Below are 23226 nucleotides of genomic sequence, written 5' to 3'. Positions count from 1 at the left end.
TGAGCAATAATGAGAGCCACGGGTGAAAAGAAAAGAAAATGCAGCAGCAACGAGCGAGAACATAAATAGTAAATATTTAAAACCCACATGAAAAAAAGGAAAAGTCCAATGACACGGCTCACAATAACAGAGAAATTCCCAATCCCAAAGGATGGACATTAGCAACATGGAATGTGAGAGGTCTTAACGGCAAGAAGCTGAACTTGATGAAGAATTTGAGAAAAATCAAATAGACGTACAAAGTGTAACCGAGACCAAAAAGAAGAGAAAAAGCACACAGTTGTTAAAGAATGGGAATTCTTCATCACCAGTGGAGTATCACAAAGCAAAAGAGCAAAAGATTAAATATTGGGAATGCAATTCTGGAAAGATTATAAAGATAAGACTGGTAACTGCTGAACATAAATTAGTTAATATTATCGCTATGTATGGAACAAATGATAACGAAAAAGCAGCTAGCAAAGACTTATTCTGGGATACGGCCTCAGAGATAATAGACAGTTTAAAATGCAACACTATAGTATTAGGGGACCTAAATAGTCGAGTGGGTATAAGAGTTAAACATACCCCAGATATATTAGGAACATATGGAAAAGAAATAAAAAAACGACAGTGGGGAACGTATTATTGATCTATGCAGAGAAAATAATTTTTTCAACACAAAGATGCACACAAATACTACACAAGAAAAGTCAAAAGCAGAGGAGAAAGATCCGTCCTAGATTATAGGAGCTGAGATAAATAGTGGACAATATCTAGTTAGACGACTAGCTTGGGAGTGCGACGAGAACCAATAACGAAAGAAGCAAAGAAAAGAAGTAAATCTCATAATACCCCCACTATAAAAGTAATCAAGTCATATGAGCTGGCAGACAAAAAGATAGCAAAGAAGTTTGAGAATTACGTGGATATCTACCTAACAGAGCACGCTGAACAGGACTGTAACTTAGACCGAGCTAGGCAGAAACTGAAAGAAACATTACTAAACGGTGGTAAACAAGTATGCGCAATAACAATAATGATAGAAATAAGAAGTGTACAAATTGGTGGAAAATAAAAATACAAGTAAAGACCAAGAATATAGCTTGGAATAATTATCTAAGAAGCTAAACCACAAAAAAAATTCCAAAAATACAAACAGCAAATAACCAAAGTCAAAGAAATGGTAGTAGCAGCGAAACGACAAAGTTGGGAAGAATTTGGAAACAAGATGGAAGAAGACTGCCACACTAATCAAAAGTTATTCTTTAAGAACCCTAAAGAATCTAAGAACCGAAAAGTCTTCACAAACCCCAAATCAGATAAAAGTCAACGAAGGACGCCTACTGCATAACAATCATCACATCTTAGAGAGATGGAAACAATATTTTGGGGATCTACTGAACACCCAAAATGATGTAGGTTGCAACCAAAAATAACCAGAAGAGGTACAGCAAGAAGACCAAAATCCAGGCGAAATAACTATAGCAAAAATAAAAAAATATATACAAAAACTCAAGAGAAAGTTAAGATGGCTGGATTTGATAAAATCATATCGCAAATGTTACAAAACATGGGCGACAAGCGGATAGAATTGCTAACAAAAAGGCAAAGACTTATGACGTGAGAGCAAAATACCAAAAGATTGGGAAGTGGGGGTTATTCTACCCATCGTCAAAAGGGAGATAGGCGGAAATGTAGTATCTACAGAGGTATAACACTACTGAGCATCACATCCAAAGTGCACGAGATAATATTAGAGAAACATCTTTTACAAGAAGTTGATTCTAAAATAAAACAATCACAGAGTGAATTTATAAAAGTAAGAATCATCTAAGACCACATTTTTACTATAAAGAAATTAATACAAAACGCACGGAACTCAAGCACTGAGTTATACCGAGCGTTTATTGACTTAAAAAAAGCATTTGATAGTACTCCAAGAAAGGCGATAGACATATTCTTAAAAAAGGTGTGAAAAGTGTGTGAAAACACCAACAAAATCAAAAGTATCCTACGTACAGCCAAAATGAAGATACTAATAGCAATATCAGGAAAAACTATAAGACATAAAATTATCAGGAAACAATGCGGCGTACAAGATAAAGTGAGATTGGATAGGCAAAGACAAAGAAAATGGTACACTCATGTAAAAAGGAGTAAGAAGCATATGCTACCAATAACGGCCCTAGAAGGAAAATCAGCTGGAAAGTAATCACCAGGAAGATCACCAAAAGATGGAAAGATAGCTGGCTGTGTGGTCTCAAGGAATACTTCCGCAATGGAATTAACAGGTCGTCAGATATACAACAAATACAAGCAGAAGATCTATGTCAACCACACGTTTCTTTATTTGTAAATTGTATCTCCCCTTGCCATGTTAACCTATTTAATATAATAAAGACATATATGCTGTAAATCGATAGTACTAGAAGAAAAAATATGTTAAAATTGTAAAATTTATATTATCAACGCACATTTTTTGCAAACAAATTTAATATAAATAACATATATATTTCACTAACAAAAACATTAATAAAAAAATACGGTTAAACGCTATATATAAGTACAGGTCCCGTATATTTGTATACCGTTAACGATACACAACATAGGTATACCCAGAGTAACGGCCTAGGCCCAAAATGAATTCGACACCACAAGTAGAAGGCTAAAAACAAAAAAGTTAAACAACACAAATTGATCAGATAGATCTTAGTTCACTTTAAAATTTTATTTTATTTTTTTTTTCATATATATAATTTTGTCATTTATGTACATAAAATTTCCTAATATAAATTTATACTTTAACGTCCACTACAGGTGTATAATAAAACATTTCATGTTTACAAAATAATTTGTAATACTGGACGATCACTAACAACGCTTTTTCAAATGCGCACACTAATATTTTTAGCAATCTTATAATGCATAAAAAACAACAACAAATTTGAAGATAAATCAGGAATAAATAATTATCTTTATATTTCTCTTTACTTAAAAAATTTTATTTTCTTTTATACCATTAAATTTTCCTCTTCGTATACATGTAATAAGAATAATATTATAATGTAAGAACATTCGATCTAGAAAGTTCCTTCAACACGGGCCCAGCATCTTAAATCTAACGACTTTATTGGGCATCAAGAAATTTTAAAGGTTGGAGCAACGCAGTTCATGAAGATGCTTACAGATAAACTAAATACTTACAATAGTAAACGAGTGTGAGTTAACACATAACAAAATAGCATAAGTTACAAGAGATATTCTCATGTTTTATACTAATGAATCAAAAACATAGAAGAGTTAGATATTGGGGATACTTATCCTAACATCAGGCTGTTACAGCCCTTGAAATACTCCTACAATTTCAACAAAAATTATTCATTATCTGCTTTATAATCTGTTCCCAGGCAATTAACGGCCTTCCTCTTTTTCTTCTTTAATGTGGTATATAATCTATTGCCTTGGCCATATATCTTCATCCATTCGTTTACGTGACCATACCACAATACTCGTCAAGGTTTAATCCTATCTACAGTGGAATATATAGTATTGGTCACCTTCTAATATATCTATATGCCCTACACACTACATGCTCTTCTTAGATAATCCATTTCAACTACTTCAATCGTCTTCCTATCCTTTTTTGACAACTGTTAAACTTCTGTCCCATAAGTCATGATTATGAATTAGAACTAGAATTATTGAAAATAAACAAAGAAAACTTAAAACGTGTTAAAGCTCAGAAAAGTTTTAAAAGTTGTAGTGAGCTAAAATAAGCAATACAGAGAGGAAAATATTTAAACCTGTGACTAAAGCTTATTTGAAAGCCGCAAACATAGCGGTAGAGCATACACAACGGACCTTTTAGGTCGTAATTTCTAAATGTCTACGATGCGACATGATTTATCTTTATATAAAATCTAAAAAACACTTTTAAGAAATACATTTTAATGTTAGGTATATATTTTAAAATATATAATAAAATATTCTAGTTTTAGCATATTTAAAAAGAAGTTTATATTACTGAGAAGAATCAATTTAACATTGATATACTATATAATATCTTAATTATAATATTATGTGCTAGAATGCAAATTTTTTTGCTTGATTAATAATCTTATTCAACGAATAATGACAAAACTTATTTAATATATTATTTAAATAGTTTACCTTCTAAAAATATTGGGTTGCGCATTGATATGCATAAAAAACTTCAAAGTACGTGTTAAGGAGGCGATATTTTTATAAAATATATTACAAGATAAGTTCATTGCTAGTAAAATTTTTAAAATAAAACAATTTAAACAATATTATGTTAATATTACCTTTAAGGGCCTAATACTTTTAAGGTTAATAATAGCTTAATCGATAATAGCTCAAGTTCTGTTACGCTGTATAAATAAGAAAATAGTAAATGGAAAGCATCAAAATTAGCGAAATCAGGAACTATCAAACAGAAAAAACGAGAAAAAGAAGATGGAATCCAACTCTATTATGTTAAAATTAAATATGCTTTAAACAATACACAAATACACAATCCCTAAAAATAAATGAAAAATTGAGCAGAGAAGAATGGATGTCAATAAAACAAGTGCCAAAATTCAAATTACTTAAGCTGCTGGATAGCGCAGAAAACCTAGACCCATATCTGGAAATAAGAACAGGGATAGAAATGACAATAGCAACTTTCCTAAAGTTGAAGACCTTACTCAGCGACTACAACTTCAAAATAACCACCAGACTCAAATTTACCAAAGGTTAGTTGTACATTAAATGAAGCACATTGAGGCCTTCGAAATATTAATATAACGACATATGCTAGAATATCTTGTGTAGATTACGTCGGAAATGACAAATTTTTGACAAGAATGGGAAGAGAACTATTAACATTATTCCATGTGTGAAAGAATGCATACCTAGGACCATAGACATATAATACAAGATAGACTGACTGCTGCAATACAGTCACGTTCCCTCAGTGTGATAGAGGACCTGGCCGTAGACCGTGTTCCTGGTTGAGGAATATTCGTGATGGGACAGGATTCAATTCAAATTCACAGTTCGCCGAAATTGTTAATAACCTATATTGATACAGATAGCCCTTAAAGAAGATCTATATATACAATAGTTTTTATTTAAAACCTTGTGCCGTGACAATCTTCCAGGCAATGATTGTGGAAGAATATACATAAAATTGTTATGGTATAATACAGAATGCCAAATTATTTAAAAGTTACCCATTATATATATATATATATATATATATATATATATATATATATATATATATATATATATATATATATATATATATATATATATATATGAATATAAGCAAACAAGTAATAACGCCTCCTTACGTCTTTATCACTATATCACTATGAACAGTTCTAGGTACACCGTTAAAGTTGTAAATATATTGTAAAAATTATATTCTTGTAAATATATCTGATGTGTTACAGATATGTTATTGTCAATAAATATTGTCAAAAAGTTTAAAACTTTTATATTTATGTATCTCAAACTATACTCATATGGTAGTAAATTGACTTCACATATAATTTTTAGTGATATTAAAATAGGATCTAAAATACCTTAACGTACAGTTTAAGATACTGGTTTTAGGTACGTTTTTTGAATTTATTTTTAACAACTTTACACGTGGTAATACTAGTGATGAGTTGAAATACTTTTTTCAAATAACTTTGTTATTAGTATTTTAAAATATTAATAAATATTAAGCAGAATTGTTATTGCAGAACATCACGGAAAGGATCGGAACAGAATGGGACTGAATGAATGTGATGAACATTCTGAATCTCCGCACATTAACGCGAAATTCCACTGAAAATCATGTAGGTATATATGAGTGATTTATTACTTGAAAGTATAATTACGTCTTTAACGCCTGGCGTAAATAGTAGCACGTGTTCGAGAGTCTTGGGCAAAATACCGCAATTGGTTAATAATTTGACTTTTTGCTACTCATCAGATAATAATATGGGTAATCCCGAATTGTATTTTGATTACTACCATTAATTTTAATCAATGTGTTCCGGTTGTGTTCCATACAATTTTACGACTGACTTTTTATGTATATTGATCCGCTGAACCGAAATCTTCAACATGATAATCCGAATTTTTGAGCAGGAATTTGTTGTTAACGGTTTAATTGTTTAAATGCTGATAAAAGATATACCTTTTTTCAAATCATGTTTTGTGTCTTTAAAAAAACCAAACAAACTTTAAAAAATGTAAATTGGTCCTTTGGAAGCCGAGATATTGCAAATTTATTAAAATAAATGCATATGCATATAAAGTTTAAAATAAAAAATTAAGTTTTATTAATTTTTGACGATGTTTTATAAATATATAATTTTGGTATAAAACCCAATCGAATTTTTTTATAATGATTTTTCGGTGGTATGAGATCATAAAATTTAGTATCATTTTAATGAGAACTATGGTACAATGGAAAACGAATTGACCTAGCCGATGCACTTAACTCGCACCCGGCGCGTCACTCTAGCGCAACTGTACTAACACTTTGTAATATGAATATATAATTATTATTTAATAATTTGAATTGTTTTTTATACGTGAATTGCCACCTCTTTTAAATTATTACAGCAAATTAAATACATATAATACAGGTTTTATATTTCGACTAATCTGCATTATCTAAATTATATTTAATGGACTATTTTTTATCAATGTTAATTTTTTTTATTTGAATTAACGTGTATGTGACATATGTGGTCATTAGCTTGAGATACAGTTTACAGTTTACAGACAAATAATGTCATTTAACATTTATATTTTGTTTAGGACCTTTTTGAAGATAGGACTGATATCGAGCTGTTGGCGTATTTTGACATAAAAAGAACATTCGATAAGTATACCTGATTCGGAGAGGAGATTACAATAATAAGATAAGAACAAAATATTCTGCACTTCAATGTTAACCTGAAAGATACTTGATTAATTTTGGTCAAGGTATAATATTTTTTCAGACGCTGATATTAAAAAAGCTGAAGAATACCTTGTAAAAGTATTAAATCGTTCGTCTGGGTGCAAAACATTGAATTAATTAAGAGTGCAAAAATGCAGAGATACAAATTGTTTAATAAAAGACTTGCCTACTACGTCCAACTCTATTTGATTACACATTTTACGAGCAATTTATATTGTACATACTCATACAACTTGCTTAGATAAATTACTCAGTACTTCCTTCAGAATCCCGAAGAATTTGGGTGGGTGTTGGACAAAGAAAATTTAATGCCAAAGAAAGTTAAAATAATTTTATCATCAGTGTATGCATTGGTAAAAAAATTGTACAGATTGTAGTTTTACTATTAAATGATAAATAAATAGAATAATAAATTATTATTCTAGAAACAACAATGAACAATTTAAGATGAACGAGACACGCCGAAATTATTTTTTTGGAAAGATAATATTACAAAGAGCGAGTATAGTTGCGCTCGAGCGACGCGCCGTGTGTGAGTTAAGTTAGCGACAACTACATCAAAATGAGTTTGGTAAAGCCCCAAATGTTCGTTATCCATTGTACTATAGTCCTCACTAACATGATATTAAATTTTTTGATCTCATACTGCCGAAAAATCGTTATAAACAAATTCGATTGGGTTTTACACCTAAATTGTATACTTTAAACTTATATAACTTTGTCAAAAATTGATAAAATTTAATTTTTTTAAATACATTTTAAACTTGAAATCTTTTTATGTTAGGCAAAAGCATAGTTAATTTTTAATAATAAATTTGCAATACCTCAGTTTCTAATGGATCGATTTTAATTTTTTTAATTTTTTTTGTTTTTTTTTAAGAAACAAAACACGATTTAAAAAAAACGTATCTTAGGTTTTTAATTATAATCATTGAGACAATTAAATTGTTAATAACAAATTCCTGCCCAGAATTGGCCCAGCGAATCAAAATACATAAAAATCGGTTGTAAAATCACATGAATCACAATTGGCCACAAAACCCCGAAAATTTGTTTTTGTAATCAGTCCACTGAGTAGTTTAGGAGGTTGCGGAACTACGAGAAAAAATGCTCAGTAGAAATCCAAGCGATTCCTTTCCGCTTCTATCCATTCCGCGGTATTCGGATCCACAACAGTGTGCTGGCTCTAGTTAGTTAATCAGCGTTTTAAAATTTTCGTTACCTTTCTTTCCATCCCAATTCTCTATAATTTACTGCCTACTTTTGTTGATAACCCGATATTGGATTGCAATATTTAGTTTGCTACTATGAATACAGATTTGTGTATAATGATTTTCATATAACAAAAATAATTAACTGATTAACTGACAAAAATGGCTGTATTATTTTGTAACAATAAATAACTGTTATTGTTTGATAAAAAAGAAAATCATAACATAAAACGTTACTCTAAATTTAATTATAGTATACAAGAAAGAATTAATTTTTCTATACTCTTCTAAGATATTCTTTCTGCTATTTTGCTTTTTTATGAAATGGTATGCACTGGAATTTTTTTAAAGCGTCGTAAAATCACTTATTGTAAATAGTATGTGCTCATCACTAGTTAATACTATCTACTTTTTAAAAATATCTAAACTACTTTAGAATCTTTGTTCTAAAAATTGAAATGTCAACACTGGTTATTTAACACTTGAGTATTATTTAACATTCAAGTTTTATTCTAGGACTAATGAGAAGCATTTCTACGCATTATCTATCTACTTACAATTTAAAATACTTATTTAAAATACTTTCAAGTGCCTTTAAAAACAAACATCCAATAATTTAAATATAGAACGATAACGGGTTACTTCTTCCGCAAAAAATTGGGAAAATGGGAAACTACAAACAATTACATCCTTGTATTAAGAGGATTGCGAAAAGACAGCAAGTTTTGAACATCATTAATATTAGAAATTTACAACCTTTAGGGAATTCTATTAGAGGTGTATGATATAACATCGATAAAATAATAATGAGCGCCATTCAAATATACGAATTTCCATTAAGGTTGATTCAGACCAACAGTCACGTCACAGTCAAAATTGCTTCTGTGGTTTTTCAATCCGTTAATTGAACGCACACGCACGGGTACGGTACAGTCAGTCACAGTCACGATCACTGCCCGTCCAGTCGCTCAGCCAGCGATAAAGACTGTGTTCATTTTGGATCGTACTGGTCGGACTGCCTTGTTGGTGTAACTCGGACACAGTCTGTCAGCCACCTGTTTTCAGTTTTATCATATTTTCATCGCATTTGTTCATATTATGGTTTATAACATCCATTAAACTCTGATTCTCAACGAAAGTTAAAAACATGGCAGAAAATAATAATATGTAGGTATATGCAGTGTAAACTTAATATAACGATTGTTAATTGTTAATATAACAAATTTTGTCAATGTATAGCCTTTGCATAACGTAATGCATCAATTATTCACACCAAATTTCAAAATAATTCATGTCTTGAAAGGTTCAGTTTTTCGAAAGACAATAATTATTGTACAATAAGTACTTAATGTAAAATAAAAGAAAATGGCTGAGAAACGAAAAACGTGACCGTCGCAGAGAAACGAAAATATTTTTTAATTTCCTTCCAGATTCGTTATATTGAGCACTGTATTTAGTATAATATAGTCTAAATTAGATTATTATCAATGAAAAATAGCAATTTACAAAATTATTTTAAATTACAAGTGAATTTTTTTTGCATTTTTTACATCTTGATCGATCTGAATACTGAAGTAGACTGACAGTGATCTGCCCGGACGGTGTGTGTGAATGAGTTGACCCTTGACTTGTCGGTGATTTAACTCTGATCTAATCTTTCCGTGACTTGGTGTGAATCAACCTTTTAAGGTTGTAATTAATGTAATTATAATTCTGAAATGATTCCTGCTTGTTTTCCGAAGTACCTACTTCAGCCCTATTAGCATATGTCTGTCGAATATACATTTTGCCATATGTTTGACCTGGCAACTGCTATAGCTCTTTCATTGCCATATATGCCCTGGTGACCTCTCTGATATTCCCCTCTGAAACTAGCCCGTCTTTAGCGTACAGGAGATAAAGGACGGATCCCAGTACACTTCCCTGTGGAACACCTGCACTAAATTTCCTTAGTTCAGAATAAGCATTATCCTGCTTTATCCTGAAGTATTTCTGTTACAAATATAAAATTAAGATCTTTGAGTATTGGAAAGGAAGGCCGCAAATTTTTTCTTATGCTCAAATCCTTCGTGACGTTGTCGAAGGCCTGTGCTACATCCAAAAATAATACTGAACAAATCTTTTTTTCTTCAAGTGATCTTGTAGAGTGCTGATTTTGGAATCCGAATTAGTGATGGAGGATGAGTCTTTTTTCTTCAATGATACGTTTCAGCCTCTTGAGCAAGAGTCTTTCGAACAGTTTTGACATAATCGGTAGCAAGGATATTAGCCGATACGACACTTTATGTGGCGGTTTGCTTGGTATTGGGATCATGATAATCTCAGCTACCTTCTATAGTTGTGGAACATAATTTAAACGAACAATGCGTTAATTAGATTGGAAGTTTAACCAGGGCCTTTCTAGGTAGCTCCTTGCCCAGTTATCAAATCGTAGCCTTTCTAGGATTACCGTTCGTCTCGGTTTCATTTTTAACCTCTTTTGGTGCGATTAAAGGAATAACCACATCATCTTATGTGTTCTCTTCTTCAAGTTCTCTTCTATTTGTATATAGTTGCTCGGTACGTTCTTAATGATGTAAAAGTCTATTAAATCAGATGTCACATGATGAAGAAAATTGTCTAAATATTGATTGTCTAGTACAAATTTAACATTTTGGCACAGATATTCACTTCGAACTTACAAGAAAGCAAGAAAGTGGTTCATTTTGTAATAATGAATAAAAAAAATTGATTTTTTATAAAAAATATACTTCTTTTGTAAAATCTCTAAGTAAATATTTCTGTCAAAATATGTCGTTTGCTGGCTACACAGTTACATTAAAATTACTTTAGATAAAGGAAATGAGGATACTAACTGCAATGGTTTACAGCCAAAAATTGCAGAACAAAATAAAAAGCATAAAGAATATCAATATTTAGGCCATATTTACCACATTATAACGAAAGGCAATAAAAGAGTAGATCATAGAAGTATAGGTAGTAGTACTTATTCATTTATCAGACGAAATACACGTTTTCTCTTTTGACCAAGATTGGTTTGCTTTGACCAAAAAAGAGTATTTTGGCGAAGAGTCGTTGAATAATAATTATCGTAGTTCATACAAGCAATAACAAACGCAGCCCTTTATATATTTGCATATTCTTTGAAGTTTTTTTAATAAACAATTAAACTTATATAATATATGCCTTTACTGAAACAATGTACAAAATAGAAGCCATAAGAAATCAAAGCAATGGTGCATCTTGGTTGGGGTATGGATTTATAGAGTAATGAGTAACACTGGTAATATTGAGTGATAATTAAATTTATAGGCGGCGTATTGAGAAAAATCCATTTACCTTTGAAATACGTACTCGTTCTGTATTCTATTACTTTTTTTGTATTTCCGATGTTTGTTTTTAATGGATAACTAATATAAAAACACAACAAAATATAAACCAAACGATAATACAATTGACCATGAACAAAAATACTCCTAACTGGTTGCACGAAATTGTGTGATAGGCTTTACCTCAGTAAATAATACGTTAACAAATCACAGAAGGGAAAAGGTATCACCATGTACAAATTGCGCTAAAAATCGTATATAAATACAAACCATCATCGGTTGGAAGAGTGAATTGTTTGAAATAATATAAAAAAAATTCTGAAATATGTGGATAACAATATTCAAACACGATCTTGTCATGTTAATATGATTCGTTAATATATGCATCAAACTATTAAACTATTAAAATTATCTTTCGTAAATTATATGGTAAAGAGTTATGATCACGCCTGATTACATTATTCCATAGTTTTTGTATTCTTGGAAGTTAGCATGATCATCCTAGATAGTTTATTAAAATTTTTAATCTTAAGAAAAACTAAATAAGATTTTTAAGGAGTCTAGTAATTTCATAAATACTGAATGTATTGAAGTAAATATTAGCGTATACAATCTTAAGAATATCGATAAATCTCTTCGAATTCTATTTACCGATAAAAAATTCACAGACAACAATTCACCGATTAAAAAGTTAACAGTAATGCAATTTATTGAATGCATCTAACAGATTCGTTCTAGTCTCTAATAAAATAATATATTTACTATTATCGTTCTCAATCATTAATTATCGGACTTTCTGTTATTAGATAATGCTGTATTTTTCTGTAGTCGAAATTATATACTGTTAGGACCCTTCGACTTAGCTCGTTTTATTAATAGTAGGAGTTTTAAAAAGTGGTTACGAGTATCAATGAGTATTTTTGAGCCCATGGAATTCTCAGCATCAATCTGTATATATACAAATATCTGTATATATACAATCTGTATATATCAAAGGCATTTATTTTTTTCTGTCCATTGTCCAACTTTCACAGCCATACAGCAAAACAGAGAAAACGTAACATCTTATCTTTCGAATTCTAAGCTCTAGACTGATCTTGTAAAAAATGTTTTCATGTTCATACGACAAAATAGATAGTATCTAGGCGAGATCTAAGTTTTTCGGCGATCTGCTGCATGGAATTTATGATGAAGAAAGAGAGCAGGTAATATTAAAAGAAGAAATTACCACTGACAGACCAACAGAATAAGGCATAATATATACTACTTAAAAACTAATTAAAACACTATCAGTAAATATGCTAAAATACCAACAGAAAATAGGTAGATATGCATGCTATTGGAGGAAAATTAAGTTGGCTTTTGTAGGACCAAAGCTATAAAGGATCAAATTTTTGTAGTAAACAAAGATTTTAAGAGATGTGAATATAAAATATAAATATATATCATATTAATTAGCTTGAAAAGGCATACCTACGACACAATAAATAAAGTAGGTACAATAGGTAACAGCATGGACTATATACAAAACAAAAACTTAAATAATATTTAATTGACTAAGAAATAAGACTGTTAAAGTAAGAAGATGATTAGGGAAAGAGTCCTCGTTGTCAACAACTTTCTTTCATTTAGTTTAGGTATGAAAAAAAAAGGAAGTAAGCCTTAGACTGACAAAAGGTAATTAGAAATATGGAAGTATAAAAAAAATTACATAAACTAAACTTGGAGTTTAGTTTATCTACTTCACCTCCCATCAAGAAATTAAGATACATCACCACATATTTATTCGAGACATGTAGAAAATAATTTGGCCAGCTGAAAGGTGAAAATATAAACTGTTAAGGAGTAGTTTAGGAGGGCTACACAAAGAAAATGCATAAAGCCAAAAAGTTTGTCAAGATCCAAATAATTCGATATTTGACACAGTTGCTATATCATTTTTCAAAGTAAAAACGTTGCACATCACAATTTATATAAAGTGACATCACTTGTATTTAAAATTTCCTCAACATCAACCCTAGAGTTCAAATTTTCCTAACACAACTGATGATACGACACCCATACGGATCTCATCGATCTTTCATAGGCGTCAACACGGCATAATAATCAGAAAAATGTATTCACGATTATATTGAGAACTTTAGAATTATTATATTGATTAAGTAACCAAAAACATTTGTTATTATTAATAATATAAATTTTATGAAATAATTGTTTAAGTTTAGTAGTCCAGTAAGTCCACAATATAATAATTTTAATTAAATAGAATAGACAATCGTACGAAACTCGTACGCAAATACTTCAAATTCAATGACAGTTCACCGTGTGGCAAAATTGTTTAAAGTGTTGCCGCTTTTTTAGAGTAAGAATTTTATTTATGTTTTGATTTCTTACACAATTTGATCACAATATTATATATTAATAAATTGTTTTTATAAATAGATATTAAATTAAGCTTAATACCTTTAAACACTAATTATTGTTGTGTATTGTGACTGTGCTATGTCCAAACAACTAAATAGTCTGTAGAAATGATAAACTTTTAGAATATTTTGACCAAGAAATAATGGCGGGACGTTTTTAGTATTAATGCTCTAAAAGAGGTAAGTTTAAAATGTAGGATATATAATTTTGTATTAAAATGTTTTCTGGTGTATTTTAGTGCGTTGCAGTAGTCTTAAAACTAAGTGTATCTGCTGTTAATAATATTTCTCAAGTTATTTAGTGTGATTATTTTCTTTATTTTAAAAATCCAATTGACTAGTGTTGCTAGTTGACTAGGTATTCTTAAATAGTTGACATTTTAAAAATTCCTCACTTATTAACTATTCTGATATTTTGGCAACGCTGTGGGGTTCGGACGTCGTAAATTTTGAATGAAGTGCACTCATTTTTATATGAAAAATTCTATATAAAAACGGCATATTTTCGATGAACCGTACACTTAGAAAATGTCCGTTCGGTGAATTATTGCCGATGAACTTATCGTCTGAAAATTTTACTTTATAAACATCTTCAGAAAATACGTTTAACAACTTTCACTTTATATGAAAACAATAAATAACATCTTTACAAAATTGTTGACATGGAAAACATTAAATATGCAATATTCACAAATACTAGTCAAACGATCTGGTAATAAAAATGATGTTGACTACTAAGGGTATAATGTGTTAATAGCATGGACGTATAAACACCGACGTATACACACACGTATAAAACAGGACGTATAAACACACTCTGTGTTTATACGTCCATGGTTAATAGGGTTATTAAAAATATATTAATCCTAATAATAAATTAAATGCTAAAAACAACGTTTACATGTCCTAAAAACTACATTTATGTTATAAAATAATTTAAAATAGGTTTTATATGTAATAATCTTTGGCTGATAAAAATATTTTATTATCAACACACTCACTCTTTAATTAATAAAAACCCGAAAAACAAAACGAATCAATGGAAATAATAAACCTCTATACCTAGATGTTGTTCCACATTTTATTGTCTAGCTTGAGATTTACTTATAATAATCACAACAATACAAAACAATAGGCATAACAAGTACGAATGAAAAGCTAATATTACAAATAACATGTTATTTTTAAACTTAATGGTTTAATAAAATGGTTTCCCAGAGAAGTTAAAAATATACCTTTACCTGCAGTTTATTATTTTAATTTTTATTGACTAGCACGGGCAGTAGAAAACATAGTGCAAAATATTTAATACAGTGAAGAAAACATATTGGATTCTGGACATTTAAAATTGAACTAGTAGATGAATCATTGAATCAGAAGTCAGAAACTTAACGATAACAAAAGACCACTGGCAATAAGTGAATTTAAATTGCATATTTTCAAAATAAATGTTTTCACAACGTGGAGTTCAAAGATTAAATTGTTAAGGATTACATAAAAATACCTAATGTTTTTTAACAACTGTTAAAATTTAGAAATATGTGATTAGGTATAGGCCAACGCTAATTTTGTTAGAAATTTGAAGTCTTGTAAATAACTTAAGATTAATAATTCCTATATCCTAAGAATTGTTTAGAATTTTGCACAAAAAAGTGAAGTTAAACTTAAGAAATAAAAACTCAATAATCATTGTGTTAAGAATATACTGCGATCGGTTTACACCAATTTTAGTTATTTCTGTGATATTGTATTTTTGCATTTATTTTCACTTTATATATTTGTATATGAATCAGATTTTTTAAAGCTAAAAACAGCGGACAAAAATACTTGATTTTAAGTTTTTTTGTTACAAACAGATAAAAGCTTTAGGAAGATTTTTGTGCTTTTAATGTAAGACAAATATTTATACAGTTAATACATCAACTGTTTAATGAGAACAAATTTTAATAAAGAATTTGTATTGTTAAAGTTTTAACATTTTTTTAGTACTTATTTTTTAGACATAATGTTCTAACATTCAAAAGATAAATCTTTAAATATTTCATTTTAGCAAAACCCAAAATATCATCACGAACTAATGTATAACTGCCGGATATTTTTATACTACGGAAACAAATTATTTTGCAGATATAATACTGTAATATCATTAAAATACTGTTTGGGGAAAATACTAGTGTTATCGATATGATTGGATTTACCAAGACAATAATAATTCATTTGTAGACATGTTATTTTAAAGGGTACATCAATTTAAGAATTTAATGTTTTATGTATAATAAATTTTTAATGTTCATGTCCAGCGTTACATTTTCGCAACATTCTTAGCACATTCATACAATGACCTCTATATTTTCTTCTGGTCAACTAATTCTGTAAGTAGTTACAGTTTCCACCTACAAAAAAATGTATTCACTACAAGGTACAGCTCGAAAAACTTCCGTTTGTTAGCAGTTCACCGTTGACGCTTAAAGTATCAAATTTCTGCGTGTTCAAACAGGCAGTTAATCGGATAAATTGTTATAATACTCGAATTGGCTCGATGTATTTATCAATTATTTAAGTGATCGCATTGAAATATTAGATATATTCTTCAGTTCTACCTAGGTAAGTGAAAAATATATTTTTTTTAAGTTCTGTAATTGTAGTTGAGTGTTGAGTTTTCGTATCACTGGGCGCAAACAATAATACTGCATCCATTTTTTGATGTTGCATTTTCGAAACACGACTGAAAAATGAATCTGATTTAAAATAAAAATTAGTGCTCGTACTATTTAAGGTTTCAATGAATTGTTTAAAAATTTCTAAAAAAAATTTGTCGACTACGTTTTTGAATAATCCGTCTGTGAAACTGTGTCACTACTGGCCTAAAAATAAATGTTTTATTGAAAATATTTTCTGTGAAAATAAAAATTTTCATCTCAGAAAAGAAAAAACACGGAATGAAGCAGAACATAAAAGGAAAACCAATTCGCTTTGGATATAAGTCTTGGTGTTGGAATCTGAGATCTGGTTATTTGATTGACATACAGGTGTATCAAGGGGCCAAAGGACAACAAGATGACTATAAAAAAAATTGGTTTAGAAAGTGGTATAATCCTGCAATTTTCGGAGAATTTGCCATATGAATATGGAACAGTAATGCCGCATATTATTTATGCAGATAATTATTTCACTCTCCTCAAGTTGGTGGATCACATGAACAAAGGTGAAATAGGTTATGTCGGTACCATTGGATGAAATAGAGTTGAAAATGCCCATTCAGCGAAATAAAAAAATCTTCACGGGGTCATCACGAGGCATATTATGACGAAACCAATTAATCATTTTTGTGTATATGGAATGACAACAGTGTGGTCACTGTTGCTTCAAATTGTCAGTATATCAGTCCGATTGGTCAAGCTACAATGTGTTCTTCCGCAAAAAGTAAGACAATTAAAATTCCACATCCCTATTTGATACAAAAATATAACGATAACATGGTAGGCACTGACAGGATAGATTAAAATGTCTCATATTATAGAACAAGCATAAGGTCTAAGAAGTGGTACTGGTCACTCTTACTATAGCAAAAGCTTGTTACTCCGCGTTCGAAATCAGGACCTTTGTACTCAACAATAAAACGAACTGTGGTTGACACCAGATTTTATAATATTGGGCATTTTCTAGGGTCGCAAGCAAAAAGAACTCGGTGTAGCTTATGCCACTCAACAACAATCAAAAAATGTATTAAGTATAATATTGCTATCCACGAAAAATGTTTTATAAATTTTCATGATAAAAAGATTGAGCGTACTTTTTTCTGAGCTATTTTCTAATGTGTAAATGTTTGTTCTAAAATCTTGCTGAATAAATGTGTTTTTGATTTGTGCATTTATTTTATAACGTCAGTACCCAGTGTTGCGTTTTTGCAACACATTTTTTTTCAAATGATGGGGTATTTGCGGTAAAGTGTTAATTTTACCCATTTGAGATCGTTTTATTCACATATTGATCACACAGAGATCTTGAAAAAAAATGTTTTGAGCATGAATGGCTTAACACAGCATCACAAAATTCGTTAATGTACTCAGTACTTACTATATAATACATATAATTATAATTAAAATACTGTTTGCGAAACAAACATTAATTTATTTTAACCTTAAAATATATTCTCATTCAACCTTAAATGTTCTAGCAACAACGGAGACCACATTTACAAGAGTATACCCAAAAATGGATAGATTATTATCTCAATATATAGATTATATGTAACGGCCATTACTTTTGTTTTCTATTTATTTATTTTTAGCCACTCTAACGCGTTCCCTTGTTTTACTCACAGTCGCTTTCTTATTATTTATGACAAGTATTGAATGCTTTCAGCTAGAATAACTTGATAGATTCCGTTGCCTATAATTTATTTTTCCATAAGTGATGCATTCGATCGTTACTTGATCGAAATTCATTTTATTTAACAATAAAACACTGAAAACTTTTGTTTTCAACACTTCCACAAAATTTATTTTAAATTATTATCACTACAGCTGTTTCGGCCAGAGTGCTTTTCTCAAGTGATCTATTTTTGGTATGTGTTTACACTTTATAGTCTTTCACTGAATAAGTTGAGGAGGATAAAACTGTTTGTTTCAAAGTAGTCATTCAGAATTACCCATGTCTGTATTTTTTAATTTGTTGGTTTCAATAGATTCTAATAAAGATAGCTTAAGGCCTTTATTTTGAATGTGAAGAATTTGAAACAAATTCTTCAGATTCCAAAAATAGATAACTTGAGAAAGGCACTGGATAAAACAGCTGTAGTATAATCATTTATAATAAATTTTGTAGAAATGTTGAAAACAAAAGTTTTTAGCATATTTTCAAAGCCTCTTTGAGAATTTGTTTTGAATTTATTTTTAACAGAAGAGCAAATGTTCACAACCAATACATTTAAAGAAGAAAAAAACATAAATATACCTATATAAAGAGTGTATAGCGGTAGCATCGGGGGAGTTAGCCAGTAAGTCAGTGGTTAAAAAAGAAGAAACACCTTGATAACTATTCAGACCATATCTCGTCATACTTCTTAGGATGAGGGAGAAGAAAAAATTGGGAAGATTGCGTAAAAAAAATTAAAATAAGAATCAATAAAAAATTGAAGAGAATCACTTAAAAAGATAAGGAGAAGTTTGCAACATTAAGATTATTAAATGAACATGTATGCCAACGTAGGATAATGTTCCTTCTCAGATTTTAAATGTTATGTAGGTACAACTGTAATTTCTCTTAAATAATATAATTATTGTTATTTCGTACTATGTACACTATCGTAGGTATATTGTATAATATTCTTTAAACGTAAATTATTTAAATTTTAAGAACATTATCTTTTAATTCAAACTTCGTAGTGATTAATATTTTTTTGCTCAACCAATTGAGCAGTTAGTCAAGTATTAAAATTAACATATATCTAATATGTGCAATTTTGTTTTGTATTGTCATGAAAACTTAAACCTAATATCCTTATTGCTCATCAAGTCATAAACAAGTTTAAATCCTTCGCAGGTTGAAGAGTCTTCATGGTTACTCAAAATAATTACAAGTAAAATACTTATACCTATTGCTTTATGAGCTATTCGGATATACCTACTATAGTTTCTTCAAATATTTCTTTTTGGTGTTGTCCTTATTTACAAACTATTTAAATCGTGGATGAATAAATACTTACTTCACAACACATGATTAGTAAATTAAAGATCAAAAACTTAACTACCATTCTTTTCGGAGTGTGCTGCCTGCCTCCTTAAGTCCGATCGAGTACAGGCTATCAGGATTGTCCCTAGGACTAAAGCGATACTGGTTGATATATTCGCCCATTGATCACTAACGTTGTTTAAGATGATAGAGTAAATGTTGGTAAATGCGATTCCAAAGAGATTGCAAGCGCAGTTTAGGAGACCTGCCGATGTTCCTTCTGGAGCTGGGTAAGTAAGTTCTGCTGCCAATTCGAAGCCTACAGGTAGGAGTCCAGTCATAAAAAATCTGAAAATAATATAACACAAGATTTAATAAAAACGTAAAATTACAACATATTTGTTCAACAACGTAAAAAAATTTATTATCCCAAAGCGATATAAATATTCACAAACAATATTTTAGTAAAAGAGAGTCTAGTATCATAACACCTAGTAATACAAAATATAAACGTTAAATTTCAGGTCTGAACAAGTAAATTCGGTCTGGCAAATCGTTGTATATCAGCATCATATCATTCAATTTATACAAATCAAAATCAAAACGTAAAACCAAACGGATTATTAATTAGAGTTAAATCTATTAAAGCTTAATCTAAGCCAAACATACTGTTGTGAATTGTCTCCTTTCTACAACATAAGTAGAGAGCCAGACGTTAGAACTGGTTAAGTATGAAGACTTGGAAGTCGAAGTGGTAACAATAAATGTTCGATAAATTTAAAAACACCTTATGTTGTGTTGCACTGTTACAAAAGAAATACTTATTACAAACGTATTTAACTAATAATATCTTTTTTTTCTGCTATGTATGAAAAGAAATTTACTTAGTGCGCGTGTATGAGCGAAGTGATTGAATTACACTGTGTGCTGGGCGAGAGAAATGCCCGAGATGGGATGCGTTTATACAATACTAAGATGCCCGGATGACTATCCAGCATGGTAACTGAAAGAGGAGTCTCTCAAATGCCGATCCAATTCACTAATTTATAGAAAAGAGCAGAGCCGGCAAATTTACCTTATTTAATAACTCTAACGAACTTTAACGTTCCAAACAATGGTTTTTAATTCCAGAAATAAGACATTTTTTCTATACATTTACGAAGAAAATTATTAAAATAAAACAATAACGTTTCTAGGTAGACATTAAAACTTATTTTTCTAATGAAATCGACAGCGGTTGATACTAGGAAAAATCATTTCATGACCAATTGTGGTGGTAAAAAACGAAACCTTCATACATCGGCGGTAAACATGGTTTCTAAGTGTGATTTTCGTTATTAATTTTAACGGAAAGAGTAAGGGATTATTAGTGATATGTTAAGACTTTAACACCTACTACATCAACCAGTTAACAAATCTATGAAACAGCCATCTTACCGCAATACTGGTTGGAATCAATATTTTTTTCAATGCCAAAAAAAATGGACCAATAAGTGCTCTTATTTTATATTAATCAGCCTAATGAGCTATGCTCTTAAAATTATCCTAAAACAAATTCGGCAACAAATATACATACAAAGCGAACAAAACTTAAGCTATCAATAGTTCAGGTTCCGTCGAGGGTTGGGGACCAGAAAGGGGCTCTTTAGTCTTACAGTGCTATTACAAAAATGCAGAAATTAGCCAAAATATGTGTATTTGTGTTTCATACAGTAAAACACGCCAAATTCATTGACGTACTCACTAGTAGACTAACGAGACATCAATTTTATTATAATCTTATTAAATACAGACAGCCTCAGTCAAAATAGGCGAAAACCTGTTCAGTAAATTCCTCATAACAAGGGAAGTGCTTCAGGAATGTGTTCTGTCACTTCTTCTCTTCAACCTTTATTCTGAAGCAGTATTCAAGAGCGCACTGAAAACATCCAAGAAGGTATTAAAGTTAACGGAAGGCTGATCAACAACATAAGATATGCCGATAATATTGTCAACCTGGGGACACCCCGTAGGTTGTGCCTGGTTGTAGCCTTGAAACCGGTAGCCCAAAATTTATCATCATTAAATAATAAAAACTACATAAGATTGTAAGTATTGACTCATTTCCCATATACTAGTATTATGGACTCACATTGGCAACCTTTTCATAATTTTTTATGGATTACATGGATATGAATTACAAAAAAAAAGTATAATTTTATTGGTCAAGCACCGTAACCTAATTTGGAGATCAAACTGTTTTCGAGTCCCAATTTAAAATATATTTTAAGTTATCTTTTATTAGTCTTCTTGGAGACTTTTCTGATTCTGTTTAACAAAACGAAGATTTAGTCAACTTTGAAAGCGGATAGTGACTACAAAAATATACACTTCTTTCTTATAGATATATGTTTTCCAGACTATTTAAAATAAAGTTCTAGGCACACAATTATGTAGATTTGAGGTAACCTATCATAAGCAGTATCATCAAAAATAAAGTAATAAAATACACTTAGGAAAAATGATTTAAATATCATAATAATTACAAATATGTTTATTATTATTATCGTTTATTGTTATTTCTCCTTGTGAAAATATTATAATAAATTATAAAAAATGCAAGTAATTTTGTTGTAGATATTTAACTTTAATCCAAATCAAAGTTTTAATGATTTATTGGGATTACTTAGCATTAAACTTAAAGATTATTAGACTATTATATATCAACAATATTCTGATAACAATAATTGACTATGAATGATTGGATTTATAGTAATTTGAGATCGCATTTGATAATATAAAATTACAATAATATGGTTTTATAAAATAGATTTAAGGGTTTATTTTTAATATTTTAAACATATTTTTAAGATTTTTTTTTAAATTGTTTAATATAGATTTATTTATATCACTAGTTCATTATAGTACATTTTAAGAGTATTATCTGAAATGTTGGTACAAAATATTAAAAATTAAGCAAATGAAGAAACGTAACTTCAACATAACTGGATCATCTGTTGATAAAAAACCAAAAAGATTTCGTTAGTTTATGAATTTCCCTGGGTCGCCACATCAAGTAATTGATCATCGTTTTTTTTATTTTAGAAGTAAAAAAAGACGATTTTGTTTCATTTTCGACGAGTGCATAATTATGAGAACTTCAATTCTATGTGAGTGCTCACTCACCTCACTCACTCATCTCACTCACTCACACTCACTCACCCCTCTCACTCACCTGACTCGCCTACCTCACTTATTCACCTCATTTACTCACCTAACTCACTCACCTTACTCACCCACCTCACAACTCACCTCACTTACTCAACTCACTCACTCATAAATGTCTATAACTCCATCAATTTTGCTCCGATCGCCCTGAAATTTTAACTGGATACTCTTAAAGATTTGTCATCATCATCAACCTGTATGCTTCCACTGCTGGATATAGGTCTCCTATTACTCTTTCCATCTGTCTCTGTCTTGTGCAGCTTGCATCCAGTTATTGCTAACACGCTTCAGGTCGTCAGTCCATCTAGTTGGTGGGCGTCCTCTGCTCTGTATTGCTTCTTGCCTTGGTTTCCACTCTAAAATACGTTTTGTCCATCGGTTGTCTGATAATCTGGCGACGTGTCCTGCCCAATTTCATTTTAACGACA

General features: G+C 30.3%; 1 protein-coding gene across 7 annotated transcripts in view; it reads right to left on the bottom strand.

Moving 5' to 3' along the window:
* Positions 1-23226, bottom strand: part of HisT (Histamine transporter) — a 212599-nt gene that overhangs the window by 14716 nt on the left and 174657 nt on the right. For all 7 annotated transcript variants that reach the window (XM_072546326.1, XM_072546308.1, XM_072546318.1 and 4 more), the window contains exon 8: positions 19671-19939. In XM_072546326.1, the coding sequence (XP_072402427.1) occupies positions 19671-19939 (269 nt within the window). The remainder of the gene's footprint in view (positions 1-19670; positions 19940-23226) is intronic.

This window comes from Diabrotica undecimpunctata, chromosome 1 (assembly GCF_040954645.1).
Source record: "Diabrotica undecimpunctata isolate CICGRU chromosome 1, icDiaUnde3, whole genome shotgun sequence".
In the NCBI taxonomy this organism is placed as follows: domain Eukaryota; kingdom Metazoa; phylum Arthropoda; class Insecta; order Coleoptera; family Chrysomelidae; genus Diabrotica; species Diabrotica undecimpunctata.
This window is presented reverse-complemented; position numbering and strand designations above follow the sequence as displayed.